The sequence below is a fragment of the Phocoena sinus genome, chromosome 4 (assembly GCF_008692025.1).
Source record: "Phocoena sinus isolate mPhoSin1 chromosome 4, mPhoSin1.pri, whole genome shotgun sequence".
NCBI lineage: Eukaryota > Metazoa > Chordata > Mammalia > Artiodactyla > Phocoenidae > Phocoena > Phocoena sinus.
Window position 1 is genome coordinate 78927100 of NC_045766.1, and position 14924 is coordinate 78942023.

The 14924-nt window shown below is 39.8% G+C and overlaps 1 protein-coding gene across 1 annotated transcript in view; it reads right to left on the minus strand.

Moving 5' to 3' along the window:
• CFAP91 (cilia and flagella associated protein 91) overlaps window positions 1-14924 on the minus strand; it is a 150633-nt gene that overhangs the window by 28026 nt on the left and 107683 nt on the right. The window contains exons 15-16 of the mRNA XM_032631444.1: window positions 13380-13528; window positions 12734-12825 (exon numbers count right to left, since the gene is read on the minus strand). Coding sequence (XP_032487335.1) covers window positions 12734-12825; window positions 13380-13528 — 241 coding nt within the window. The remainder of the gene's footprint in view (window positions 1-12733; window positions 12826-13379; window positions 13529-14924) is intronic.

Genomic DNA, 14924 nt, shown 5'->3' on the forward strand with positions numbered 1-14924 from the left:
AGGATATACAATGGAGAAAAGACAGTCTGTTCAATAAGTGGTGTTGTGAAAACTGGACAACTACACGTAAAAGAATGAAATTAGAACATTCTCTAACACCATACACAAGAATAAACTCAAAATGGATTAAAGACCCAGAATGTAAGAGCGAATACTATAAAACTCCTAGAGAAAAACAAGCAGAACACTCTTTGACATAAATCACAGCAATATCTTTTTGGATCCACATCCTAGATTAATGAAAATAAAAACAAACATTAAAAAATGGGACATAATTAAACTCAAAAGCTTTTGCTTTTTGAGCAAAGGAAACCATAAAAAAAAAAAAAAAAACCCACAGACTGGGAGAAAGTATTTGCAAACAAAGCAACTGACAAGGGATTAATCTCCAAAATATACAAACAGCTCATGCAGTTCAATATTAAAAAAAACAACCCAATCAAAAAATGGGCAGAAGATCTAAATAGACATTTCTCCAAAGAAGACATATGGATGGCCAAAAGGTAGATGAAAATATGCTCAACATCGCTAATTATTAGAGAAATGCAAATCAAACCAACAATGAGAGCTCGGGGAAGATGGCGGAAGAGTAAGATGTGGAGATCACCTTCTTCCCCACAGATATATCAGAAATACATCTACACGTGGAACACCTCCTACAGAACACCTACCGAACGCTGGCAGAAGACCTCAGACCTCCCAAAGGCAAGAAGCTCCCCACGTACCTGGGTAGGGCAAAAGAAAAAAGAAAAAACAGAGACAAAAGAATAGGGAAGGGACCTGAACCAGTGGGAGGGAGCTGTGAAGGAGGAAAGGTTTCCACACACTAGGAAGCCCCTTTGGGAGCGGAGACTGCAGGTGGCGGAGGGGGGATACTTTGGAGCCATGGAGGAGAGCGCAGCAACAGGGGTGTGGAGGGCAAAGCGGAGAGATTCCCGCACAGAGGATCAGTGCCAACCGCATTCACCAGCCCGAGAGGCTTCTCTTCTCACCCGCTGGGGCGGATGGGGGCTGGGAGCTGAGGGTCCAGCTTCGGAGCTTAGATCCCAGCTTCGGAGCTTAGATCCCAGGGAGAGGACTGGGGTTGGCTGTGTGAACACAGCCTGAAGGGGTTAGTGCACCACAGCTAGCCGGGAAGGAGGCCGGGGAAAAGTCTGGACCTGCCGAAGAGGCAAGAGACTTTTTCTTCCTTCTTTGTTTCCTGGTGCGCAAGGAGCGGGGATTAAGAGCGCTGCTTAAAGGAGCTCCAGAAACGGGCACGAGCCATGGCAATCAGCTTGGACCCGAGACAGGCATGAGACGCGAAGGCTGCTGCTGCCGCCACCAGGAAGCCTGTGTGCAAGCACAGGTCACTATCCACACCACCACTCCCAGGAGCTTGTGCAGGCTGCCACTGCCAGGGTCCCGGGATCCAGGGACAACTTCCCCGGGAGAACGCACGGCGCGCCTCAGGCTGGTGCAACGTCATGCTGGCCTCTGCCGCCGCAGGCTCGCCCCACCTCCGTACCCCTCCCTCCCCCGGGCCTGAGTGAGCCAGAGCCCCCGAATCAGTGGCTCCTTTAACCCCATCCTGTCTGAGCTAAGAACAGACGCCCTCCGGCGACCTAAACGCAGAGGCGGGGCCAAATACAAATCTGAAATCCGGGAGCTGTGAGAACAAACAAGAGAAAGGAAAATCTTTCCCAGCAGCCTCAGGAGCAGTGGATTAAATCTCCACAATCAACTTGATGTACCCTGCATCTGTGGAATACCTGAATAGACAACGAATCATCCCAAACTGAGGAGGTGGACTTTGAGAGCAAGATTTATTATTTTTTCCCCTTTTCCTCTTTTTGTGAGTGTGTATGTGTACGCGTCTGTGTGAGACTTTGTCTCTAGCTTTGCTTTCACCATTTCTTCTAGGGTTCTGTCCGTCCATGTTTTTGTTTTACTTTTTAAAAAAAATTTTTTTCTTAATAATTATTTTTAATTTTTATTTTAATAACTTTATTTTATTTTACCTTACTTCATTTTATTTTATCCTCTTTCTTTCCTTCTTTCCACGTTTTCTCCCTCTTACTCTGAGCCGTGTGGATTAAAGGCTCTTGATGCTGCAGCCAGGAGTCAGTGCTGTGCCTCTGAGGTGGGAGAGCCAACTTCAGGACACTGGTCAACAAGACACCTCCCAGCTCCATGTAATATCAAACGGCAAAAATCTTCCAGAGATCTCCATCTCAACACCAACACCTAGCTTCACTCAACGACCAGCAAGCTACAGTGCTGGACATCCTATGCCAAACAGCTAGCAAGACAGGAACACAACCCCACCCATTAGCAGAAAGCCTGCCTAAAATCATAATAAGGCCACAGACACCCCAAAACACACCACCAGACATGGACCTGCCCACCAGAAAGACAAGATTCAGCCTCATCCACCAGAACACAGGCACTAGTCCCCTCCACCAGGAAGCCTACACAACGCACTGAACCAACCTTAGCCACTGGGGACAGACACCAAAAACAACGGGAACTACGAACCTGCAGCCTGCAAAAAGGAGACCCCAAACACAGTAAGATAAGCAAAATGAGAAGACAGAAAAACACACAGCAGATGAAGGAGCAAGATAAAAACCCACCAGACCTAATAAATGAAGAGGAAATAGGCAGTCTATGTGAAAAAGAATTCAGAATAATGATAGTAAACATGATCCAAAATCTTGGAAATAGAACAGACAAAATGCAAGAAACACTTAACAAGGACTTAGAAGAACTAAGATGAAACAAGCAATGATGAACAACACAATAAATGAAATTAAAAATACTCTAGAAGGGATCAATAGCAGAATAACTGAGGCAGAAGAATGGATAAGTGACCTGGAAGATAAAATAGTGGAAATAAATACTGCAGAGTGGAATAAAGAAAAAGAATGAAAAGAGCTGAGGACAGTCTCAGAGACCTCTGGGACAACATTAAACACACCAACATTCAAATTATAGGGGTCCCAGAAGAAGAAGAGAAAAAGAAAAGGACTGAGAAAATATTTGAAGAGGTATAGTTGAAAACTTCCCTAATATGGGAAAGGAAATAGTCAAGTCCAGGAAGCACAGAGAGTCCCTTACAGGATAAAACCATGGAGAAACGTGCCAAGACACATATTAATCAAACTGTCAAAATTAAATACAAAGAAAATGTATTAAAAGCAGCAAGGGAAAAACAACAAATAACACACAAGGGAATCCCCATAAGGGTAACAGCTGATCTTTCAGCAGAAACTCTGCAAGCCAGAGGGACTGGCAGGACATATTTAAAGTGATGAAGGAGAAAAACCTACAACCAAGATTACTCTACCCAGCAAGATTCTCATTCAGATTTGATGGAAAAATTAAAACCTTTACAGACAAGCAAAAGCTGAGAGACTTCAGCACTACCAAACCAGCTTTACAACAAATGCTAAAGGAACTTCTCTAGGCAAGAAACACAAGAGAAGGAAAACACATACAATAACAAACTGAAAACAATTAAGAAAATGGGAATAGGAACATACATATCGATAATTACCTTAAATGTAAATGGCTTAAATGCTCCCACCAAAAGACACAGACTGGCTGAATGGTTACAAAAACAACACCCATATATATGCTGTCTACAAGAGACCCACTTCAGACCTAGGGACACAGACTGAAAGTGAGGAGAAGGAAAAAGATATTCCATGGAAATAGAAACCAAAAGAAAGATGGAGTAGCAATTCTCATATCAGACAAAATAGACTTTAAAATAAAGAATATTACGAGACAAAGAAGGACACTACATAATGATCAAGGGATTAATCCAAGAAGAAGATACAACAATTGGAAATATTTATGCACCCAACATAGGAGCACCTCAATACATAAGGCAAATACTAACAGCCATAAATGGGGAAATTGACAGTAACACAATCACAGTAGGGGATTTTATCACCCCACTTTCACCAATGGACAGATCATCCCAGATGAAAATAAATAAGGAAACACAAGCTTTAAATGATACATTAAACAAGATGGACTTAATTGATATTTATAGGACACTCCATCCAAAAATAACAGAATACACATTTTTCTCAAGTGCTCATGGAACATTCTCCAGCATAGATCATATCTTGGGTCACAAATCAAGCCTTGGTAAATTTAAGAAAATTGAAATTGTATCAAGTATCTTTTCTGACCACAACGTTATGAGACTAGATATCAATTACAGGAAAAGATCTGTAAAAAATACAAACACATGGAGGCTAAACAATACACTACTTAATAACGAAGTGATCACTGAAGGAATCAAAGAGGAAATCAAAAAATACCTAGAAACAAATGACAATGGAGACACGACAACTAAAAACCTACGGGTTGCAGCAAAAGCAGTTCTAAGAGGGAAGTTTATAACAATACAATCCTACCTTAAGAAACAGGAAAAATCTCGAATAAACAACCTAATCTTGCACCTAAAGCAATTAGAGAAAGAAGAACAAAAACACCCCAAAGTTAGCAGAAGGAAAGAAATCATAAAGATCAGATCAGAAATAAATGAAAAAGAAATGAAGCAAACAATGGCAAAGATCAATAAAACTAAAAGCTGGTTCTTTGAGAAGATAAACAAAATAGATAACCCATTAGCCAGACTCATCAAGAAAAAAAGGGAGAAGACTCAAATCAATAGAATTAGAAATGAAAAAAGAAAAGTAACAACTGACACTGCAGAAAGACAAAAGATCATGAGAGATTACTACAAGCAACTCTATGCCAATTAAATGGACAACCTGAAAGAAATGGACAAATTCTTAGAAACGCACAACCTGCCAAGACTGAATCAGGAAGAAATAGAAACTATGAACAGACCAATCACAAGCACTGAAATTGAAACTCTGATTAAAAACCTTCCAACAAACAAAAGCCCAGGGCCAGATAGCTTCACAGGCAAATTCTATCAAACATTTTGAGAAGAGCTAACACCTATCCTCCTCAAACTCTTCCAAAATATAGTTTGGGAGGAACACTCCCAAACTCATTCTATAAGGCCACCATCACCCTGATACCAAAACCAGACAAGGATGTCACAAAGCAAGAAAACTACAGGCCAATATCACTGATGAACATAGATGCAAAAATCCTCAACAAAATACTAGCAAAGAGAATCCAACAGCACATTAAAGGGATCATACACCATGATCAAGTGGGGTTTATTCCAGGAATGCAAGGATTCTTCAATATACGCAAATCAATAAACGTGATATACCATATTAGCAAATTGAAGGAGAAAAACCATATGATCATCTCAATAGATGCAGAGAAAGGTTTCGACAAAATTCATCACCCATTTATGATGAAAACCCTGCAGAAAGTAGGCATAGAGGGAACTTTCCTCAACATAATAAAGGCCATATATGACAAACCACAGCCAAAATCCTCTTCAATGTTGAAAACCTGAAAGCATTTCCACTAAGATCAGGAACAAGACAAGGCTACCCACTCTCACCACTCTTATTCAACATAGTTTTGGAACTGTTAGCCACAGCAATCAGAGAAGAGAAGGAAATAAAAGGAATCCAAATTGGAAAAGAAAAAGTAAAGCTGTCACTGTTTGCAGATGACATGATACTATACATAGAAAATCCTAAAAATGCTACCAGAAAACTATTAGAGCTAATCAATGAATTTGTTAAAGTAGCAGGATACAAAATTAATGCACAGAAATCTCTGGCACTCCTATACACTAGTGATGAAAAATCTGAAAGTGAAATTAAGAAAACACTCCCATTTACCACTGCAACAAAAAGAATAAAATATCTAGGAATAAACCTACCTAAGGAGACAAAAGACCTGTATGCAGAAAATTGTAAGACACTGATGAAAGAAATTAAAGATGATACAAATAGATGGAGAGATATACCATGTTCTTGGATTGGAAGAATCAACATTGTGAAAATGACTCTACTACCCAAAGCAATCTAGAGATTCAATGCAATCCCTATCAAACTACCACTGGCATTTTTCACAAAACTAGAACAAAAATTTTCACAATTTGTATGGAAACAGAAAAGACCCCGAATAGCCAAAACAATCTTGAGAATGAAAAATGGAGCTGGAGGAATCTGGCTCCCTGACTGCAGACTATACTACAAAGCTACAGTAATCAAGACAGTATGGTACCAGCACAAAAACAGAAATATAGATCAATGGAACAGGATAGAAAGCCCAGAGATAAACCCACACATATATGGTCACCTTATCTTTGATAAAGGAGGCAGGAATGTACGGTGGATGAAGGACAGCCTCTTCAATAACTGGTGCTGGGAAAACTGGACAGCTACATATAAAAGTATGAGATTAGAACACTCCCTAACACCATACACAAAAATAAGCTCAAAATGGATTAAAGACCTAAATGTAAGGCCAGAAACTATCAAACTCTTAGAGGAAAACAGGCAGAACACTCTATGACATAAATCACAGCAAGATCTTTTTTGACCCACCTCCTAGAGAAATGGAAATAAAAACAAACAACTGGGGCCTAATGAAACTTCAAAGGTTTTGCACAGCAAAGGAAACCATAAATAAGACCAAAAGACAACCCTCAGAATGGCAGAAAATATTTGCAAATGAAGTAACTGACAAAGGATTCATCTCCAAAATTTATAAGCAGCTCATGCAGCTCAATAACAAAAAAACAAACAACCCAATGCAAAAATGGGCAGAAAACCTAAATAGACATTTCTCCAACGAAGGTATACAGACTGCCAACAAACACATGAAAGAATGCTCAACATCACTAATCATTAGAGAAATGCAAATCAAAACTACAATGAGATATCATCTCACACCAGTCAGAATGGCCATCATCAAAAATCTAGAAACAATAAATGCTGGAGAGGGTGTGGAGAAAAGGGAACACTCTTGCACTGCTGGTGGGAATGTGAGTTGGTACAGGCACTATGGAGAACAGTATGGAGGTTCCTTAAAGAACTACAAATAGAACTACCATATGACCCAGCAATCCCACTACTGGGCATATACCCTGAGAAAATGAAAATTCAAAAAGAGTCATGTACCAAAATGTTCATTGCAGCTCTATTTACAATAGCCCGGAGATGGAAACAACCTAAGTGTCCATCATCGGATGAATGGATAAAGAAGATGTGGCACATATATACAATGGAATATTACTCAGCCATATAAAGAAATGAAACTGAGCTATTTGTAATGAGGTGGATGGACCTAGAGTCTGTCATACAGAGTGAAGTAAGTCAGAAAGAGAAAGACAAATACCGTATGCTAACACATATATATGGAATTTAAGGGAAAAAATGTCATGAAGAACCTAGGGGTAAGACAGGAATAAAGACACAGACCTACTAGAGAATGGACCTGAGGATATGGGGAGGGGGAAGAGTTAGCTGTGACAAAGTGAGAGAGTGGCATGGACATATATACACTACCAAACGTAAAATAGATAGCTAGTGGGAAGCAACCACATAGCACAGGTAGATCAGCTCGGTGCTTTGTGACAACCTAGAGGGGTGGGATAGGGAGGGTGGGAGGGAGGGAGGCACAAGAGGGAAGAGATATGAGAATATATATATAACTGATTCACTTTGTTACAAAGCAGAAAGTAACACACCATTGTAAAGCAATTATACTCCAATAAAGATGTAAAAAAAATCTACAATGAGGTACCTCCTCACACCAGAATGGCCAGAATGTCTGTCATCAAAAAGTCTATGAACAATAAATGCTGGAGACGGTGTGGAGAAAAGGGAACCCTCCTACACTGTTGGTGGGAATTTAAATTAGTACAACCACTATGGAGAACAGTATGGAGGTTCCTTAAAAAACTAAAAATAGCACTACCATATGACCCAGCAATCCCACTCCTGGGCATATATCTGGAGACAACCACAATTCAAGAAGATACATGCACCCCTAGTTCATTGCAACACTATTTACAACAGTGAAGACACTGAAGCAACCTAAATGTCCATCAACAGAGGAATGGATAAAGAACATGTGGTACATATATACAATGGAATACTACTCAGCCATTAAAAATTAATGCCATATTCAGAAACATGGCATTGTCATACTAACTGAAGATTATCATACTAACTGAAGTCAGACAAAAGACAAATATCATATGATATCCCCTATATGTGGAATATAAAAAAAATGATACAAATGAACTTCTTCACAAAACAAAAACAGGCTCAAACTTCAAAAACAAAGTTATGGTTACCAAAGGGAAAAGATGGTGGGGGGGGATAAATTAGGAGTTTGGGATTAACACACTACTATATATAAAATAGCTAACCAACAAGGACCTACTGTATGGCACGGGGAAATCTACTCAATATTCTGTAATAACCTATATGGGGAAAGAATCTGAAAAAGAATGGGTATATGTATATGTATAACTAAATCACCTTGGTGTACACCTGAAACTAACACAACATTGTAAATCAACTATATTCTAACATAAAAATTAAATTTAAAAAATAAACTGAAGAATAAAAGCCATATGATCATCACAATAGATGCAGAAAAAGCTTTTGACAAAGTTCAACATCCATTTATGATAAAACGTCTCCTCCACAAAGTGGGTGTAGAGGGAACATACATCAACATAATAAAGGCCATATATGAATTAAATGAAAAATGAATTAAACACCTAAATGTAAGAGCAGAAAGCATAAAACTCCTAGAAGAAAACACAGGCAGAACACACTGACATAAATTGTAGCAATATTTTTTGGCTCTGTCTCCTAAGGCAAAGGACAGAAAAGCAAAAATAAATAAATGGGACCTAATTAAACTTAAAAGCTTTTGCACAGCAAAGGAAATGATTGACAAAATGAAAAGACAACCTACTGAATGGGAGAAATATTTGCAAATAGTAAGACCAATAAAGGATTATTATCCAAAATATATAAATAGCTCATACAACTCAATATCAGAAAAACAAACCCAATTTAAAATGGACAGACGACTTTAATAAACATTTTTTTTTGGCCGTGGCATGCGAGATCTTAGTTCACCTACCAGGGATCAAACCCACACCCCCTGCAGTGGGAGTGCAGAGTCTTAATCACTGGACTGCCAGGGAAGTCCCTTGAATAAACATTTTTTTTAAAAAGAAGACATACAGATTGGCCAACAGGCACATGTAAAGATGCTCAACATTGCTAATCATCAGAGAAATGCAAATCAAACCCACAGTGAGATATCACCTCACACCTGTCAGAAGGGCTATCATCAAAAAGACCACAAATAACAAATGTTCGAGAGGGTGTGGAGAAAAGGGAACCCTCATGCAATGTCAGTGGGAATTTAAATTGATGCAACCACTTTGGAGAACAGTATGGAGGTTCCTCAAAAAAGTAAAAATAGAACTACCAGATGATCCAGCAGTCCCACTCCTGGGTATGTATCTGAAGAAATGAAAATACTAATTGGAAAAGATACATGTACCCCAATGTTCATTGCAGCATTATTTACAATAGCCAAGAAATGGAAGCAACTTAAGTGTCCATTAATAGAGGAATGGATAAAAAGACATGGTGTGTGTGTGTGTGTGTGTACACACACACACACACAATGGAATACTACCTAGCCATAAAAAGAATTAAATTTTGCCATTTACAACAACATGGATCAACCTGGAAGGTATTATGCTTCGTGAAGTAAGTCAGACAAAGACAAATACTGTATGTTTTCACTACACGTGGAATCTAAAAAAATCAAACAAACAAATGAATTTAACAAAACAGAAACAGATCTTCAAATATAGAGAACAAACTAGTGGTTACCAGTGAGGAAAGGGGAAGTTGGGAGGGGCAAGATAGGGGTAGGAGATTAAGAAGTACAAACTACCACATATAAAATAAATAAGCTACAAGGATATATTGTAGAGCACAGGGCATATAGCCAATATTTTATGATAACTTTAAATGGAGTATAATCTATAAAATTTTAAATCGCTGTGTTGTACACGTGAAACTAATATAATGTTATAAATCAACTAGACCTCAATAAAAAAAATTTTTTTTAATTCATCCAAATAAAAATGAATAATGAGATATCTCAAACGGTCTGTATGTAATATTACTTAATTTGGGGTAAAGAGTATAACACATGGATGTCTTATTTGGAACGAGAAACAAAAGGCCCTAGTGTGTGCTCCCTGTCCAGGTGGCTTTCTTCGTTTGGGCTACATCCACACAAAGGGAAGAAGTTAGGACTTGCCCAGCTTGCCCACAGACAAGTCCCACTGATTCCTTTACATCTCCTGCCCCCTCCAGCTCCTTCCCCTCAGAGCCAGGAGAAGCTGGGGAGGAGGGGTCACAAACTAGTAACTATTAAACAGAGGATTTCCCCCCTCCTTCAGTTCCCTCAGGTGGAATTGATCTGAAGCAGGTTGGCCTCACCTTGGACAGAGGAGAAGGAGCAAGGAGTTGCATATTTTCTTAAGGATCTAGAAAACATAAGATCCCTTTTATAATATAAGGTGATAGAAAAGTATTATTTGATTTAATTTAACAAAATTAAATTTTGTTGGTAGAGGCACTATCATATACTGTTGATGGGAGTGTGAATTAGAACAGTCTTTTTGTGGGGGCAGTTTGGTGGTATCTATCAAAATATACAACACACATACCTTATTTCCAGCAGTGTACTGCTAGGAGTTTACTCTCAGAAGCGTGCCCAGGGTGTTCACTGCTATTTATAGGAAAACGCACTGGGAACAAACTAGATGCTTATTGCTGGGGTGGGTACTGGTTTAAAAAAGTACAATCATGTAATGGGAAAACAAGATATTTCTTTGTTCTCGTCCAATGCATTAAAACTACGATTCCTTTCTCACTGGTTACGTGATCTTAAATATTAACACTTCTCTTAAACCTGTCTAGAATTCCCCTGCAAACTCTAAAGCCTCCCAAGCTCTTATTTCACTTAAATATTTTTTTTTAACATCTTTATTGGGGTATAATTGCTTTACAATGGTGTGTTAGTTTCTGCTTTATAACAAAGTGAATCAGTTATACATACACATATGTTCCTATATCTCTTCCCTCTTGTGTCTCCCTCCCTCCCTCCCTCCCTATCACTTAAATATTAATCTTCTGGTTGCATCCTTCCCTCTGGGATCAGGACTGTCACCAATAGTCTGAAAGCTCCGGAAGAACACTGTTTTTAAAAATACATATTTTTTTCTCCTTCTCTATCGACTAAAAGCATCAATCTTTAAAAACATGCCACTTTTGGCAAACGATAAGTGAGGATATTTATACTGAGATCAGTCCTGGCAGGAACAGGAGATATTGTGACTCACGCAGAGCTGCAGAGTCAATTTAGGTCTGTCAGGCTTCTTAGCTTTTCAACACCTGCCTTGCACATGCCCTGCCTGCAAAAGGCTACTACAGTTGGAAAACCCTGTATATTCTCAACATTTGCTTTACATTGAAAAAAAATCAAATTACAAAATACAAACTTATGGTTACCAAAGGGGAAAGAGGTGGGGGAGGGATAAATTAGGAGTATAGGATTAACATATACACGCAAGTATATATAAAACAGATAAACAACAATTCACTGTATAGCCTGGGGAACAAAATTCAGTATCTTGTAATAACCTACAGTGGAAAAGAGAAGATATATATATAAACTGAATCACTTTGCTGTACACCTGAAACTAACATAATATTGTAAATCAACTATATTTCAATGAAAACCAAACCAAAACAACAACAACCACCAAAATACACCTCTTCTGGGAATCTGGAAACTGCCTCTTTTTTTTTTTTAATTGGAGTATAGTTGCTTTACAATGGTGTGTTCGTTTCTGCTGTAGACAAAGTGAATCAGCTGTACATATACATACATCCCCTCCCTCTCGAGCCTCCCACCCCCCACCAACCCTCCATCCCACCCCTCGGGAATTGCCTCTTCAAGAAGGTTTGGATTTTGACGCTCCATCAAACTTATTAGAACTGCACCCATCCATACTAGAGGTGATTATATTCTGCAGTCAGCATCGAGGGAACCTGACCTCTGAAATAAGAAAATGCAGTGATTCTCCTTCAGAATTTTCCCCATACCTCTGCTCAGTTTTAAATCTCTGGAATATTGAAAATAGTTTCTACCTTTAAAAAGATCATCACGGGCTTCCCTGGTGGCGCGGTGGTTGAGAATCCGCCTGCCAATGCAGGAGACACGGGTTCGAGCCCTGGTCCGGGAAGATCCCACATGCCGGGGAGCAGCTAGGCCTGTGAGCCACAACTACTGAGCCTGCGCGTCTGGAGCCTGTGCTCCGCAACAAGAGAGGCCGCGACAGTGAGGGGCCCGCGCACCGCGATGAAGAGTGGCCCCCGCTCGCCGCAACTAGAGAAAGCCCTCGCACAGAAACGAAGACCCAACACAGCCAAAAATGAATGAATAGGGTTTCACTGGTGGCGCAGTGGTTGAGAGTCCGCCTGCCGATGCAGGGGACACGGGTTTGTGCCCCAGTCTGGGAAGATCCCACATGCCACGGAGCGGCTGGGCCTGTGAGCCATGGCCGCTGAGCCTGCGCGTCCGGAGCCTGTGCTCCACAACGGGAGAGGCCACAACAGTAAGAGGCCCATGTACCGCAAAAAAAAACAAAACAAAACAAAACAAAAAAGAATGAATAAATAAATAAATAAAAATTTAAAAAAACACATCATCACGTGGAACATTTGCATTGGCTTACCTTTTTCTTTGACAAAGTCCTTTTGCAATTCTGGGATCAGGAAACTATAAACCAACTCGGCAACTATCTCCTCTGACTGAAGCTGAGTTCGACTAAAAAGTAAAAAACAAACGAGTATTTCCTTTGTTGCCTTACTTGAGCTGCCGATTTATACTTGGATCCTCCTTGTTTGTGTAAGGAACTCCACTGCTCAAATCCCACCACTGCCTTTTCCTTAAGTGATCTGAAGTAGCACATTCCTGGTGAGTTTGGTTAACTCCATGGAAAATCCAAATTTGTCCTCCACTTAGCCTGCCTACCAGAACGGGAGTGTTAGAGATACAACTTACAAATGGAAGCCAGAAACCCTGCGGTGATGTCCAAGTAAAATTGGACATACTTAATCACATTGCTTTCATGCTTTGTGATATTCTAAAAGTAAGAAATATGAAAGTGCTCCAGACTGCAGAGGATAACTGAAAATTCTATTCCCAATGCTCTTACCATACAAAGGTATAGGCCTGCTGGCTGCTGCTAAAACAATGCATACTGAAGCATGAGTTATATATTTGTTTCTCCTTGGTGGTAAAATCTTAAGCTCTTGAAAAATACATATGAGTAACAGCAAAAGGCTGTCCATCCCACCATCTGTCCCCTTGGTACACACCGGCTTTCCATTTCATAAGCAATGTCATTGATTTCCTCAGCCATCTTCTCTATTTCTGCCCTGGCTTGTTCTTCTGCAGTATTCTCTTCAGTGTTCAGTATTATATCCTCCAGATAGGAAGTTACAGTACTTTGGTGAACTTTAATTACCTGCAAAACCCCAAAATACTCCAGTTACTCAGAATAGGAATGTTACTACTGTACACAAGAAAAATGCATGAATATTGGTCGACTTTTTTAGCACATCTACTTCATTCATCAGTAGTCCCCTCATTCATTACTCTTTTTTTTAAACTATAGATAGTCTGTTTCTAATCCACCTATCTACCCACTCTGGGAAGCCCCTACCTATCTGGCTCATTTTAGAATTATGGGGTGGGCGATACAACACTGCAGAAAGATCATGGGCTTCAGTCAATAACCCTGTTTTGGATCCTGGCTTTGTTCTTACCAGCAGTGTAATTTGGTCAAGCTACCTAACTGTGGCAGAGACTAAGATGTATTACACAATGTCCTTCCTTTATTCCTCTTAAAGGATTCTTACAGGGAAAGACGTAGCTTTTTTTTTTCTCTCTCTCTCTTTTCATTTCTCATTTCATGGGGACGAAATGCAGGAGCACCAGTTATCTTAAACTGCCATGAGGGTCACACCCAAGGGACAGAAAAGCAGGAAGCTAGAAGGATCCTGGGTCTCTGGTGAATTTTTTTAACTATCTTCTCAGCCCTGGACTGCTTCTTTTTAAAGCTTTCTTGAAAGAATATAGACTATACATTTAGAAAAGTGCAGAGCACATAAATGTACAGTGCAATGAATGAGGGTCAAGCCACTGCTAGGATCCCAGAGGTCACTGTGAGTTCTACCTGACCACAGACCCTTCCCACTCTCATGAGTTTATGGTAAAGACTTCCTATTCTTTAGGGCTGTGCTCCCTAAGTATGCAACCATAAATAATACAGTTTAGTTTTACCTGTTTTACAGATGGATACCAAGGAAGTATCACAAGCATCAAGGGTGTCATACTTAGTTTTGTATGCATTCTGTCTCAACAGATTTTGAGCTTTGGGGGAAGGGCACTTTTTATTTAATGTGTGTGTATTTCTTTGTGTCTGAGATAATGCTTGGGACTCAGTAACAACTCAGTACCTGCTTCTTGACTGGCACTGCAGCAGGACTCTGAATATGAAATGTTTACTGAATATCTACCTGTAAAACACCAAGTCCATAACCTTGAATCCCTATGCCTTCCTTATGGGAGAGACCCAATGACCAGTTTAATACAGTTCAACCGAACAACCAACCAACCAACCAAAATATATTTTCTTAAAGTCTGTTATGTACAGAGGGCTATGCTGGTGCTGTGGAAGGCATGTGCCTGCTCCCATGGAGACCACAGACTTATTCAGGAAACAAGTCACACCTAGATGGAACGATTAGACAGTTGAGTCTTGTAATAGTTCAGAGGTGGAAAGTTTAATTTGGTTCACCTCTAGTAATACACGTACTTGTGTGTTTACATATATCTTTATAAATGTGTATGTTTCTGGA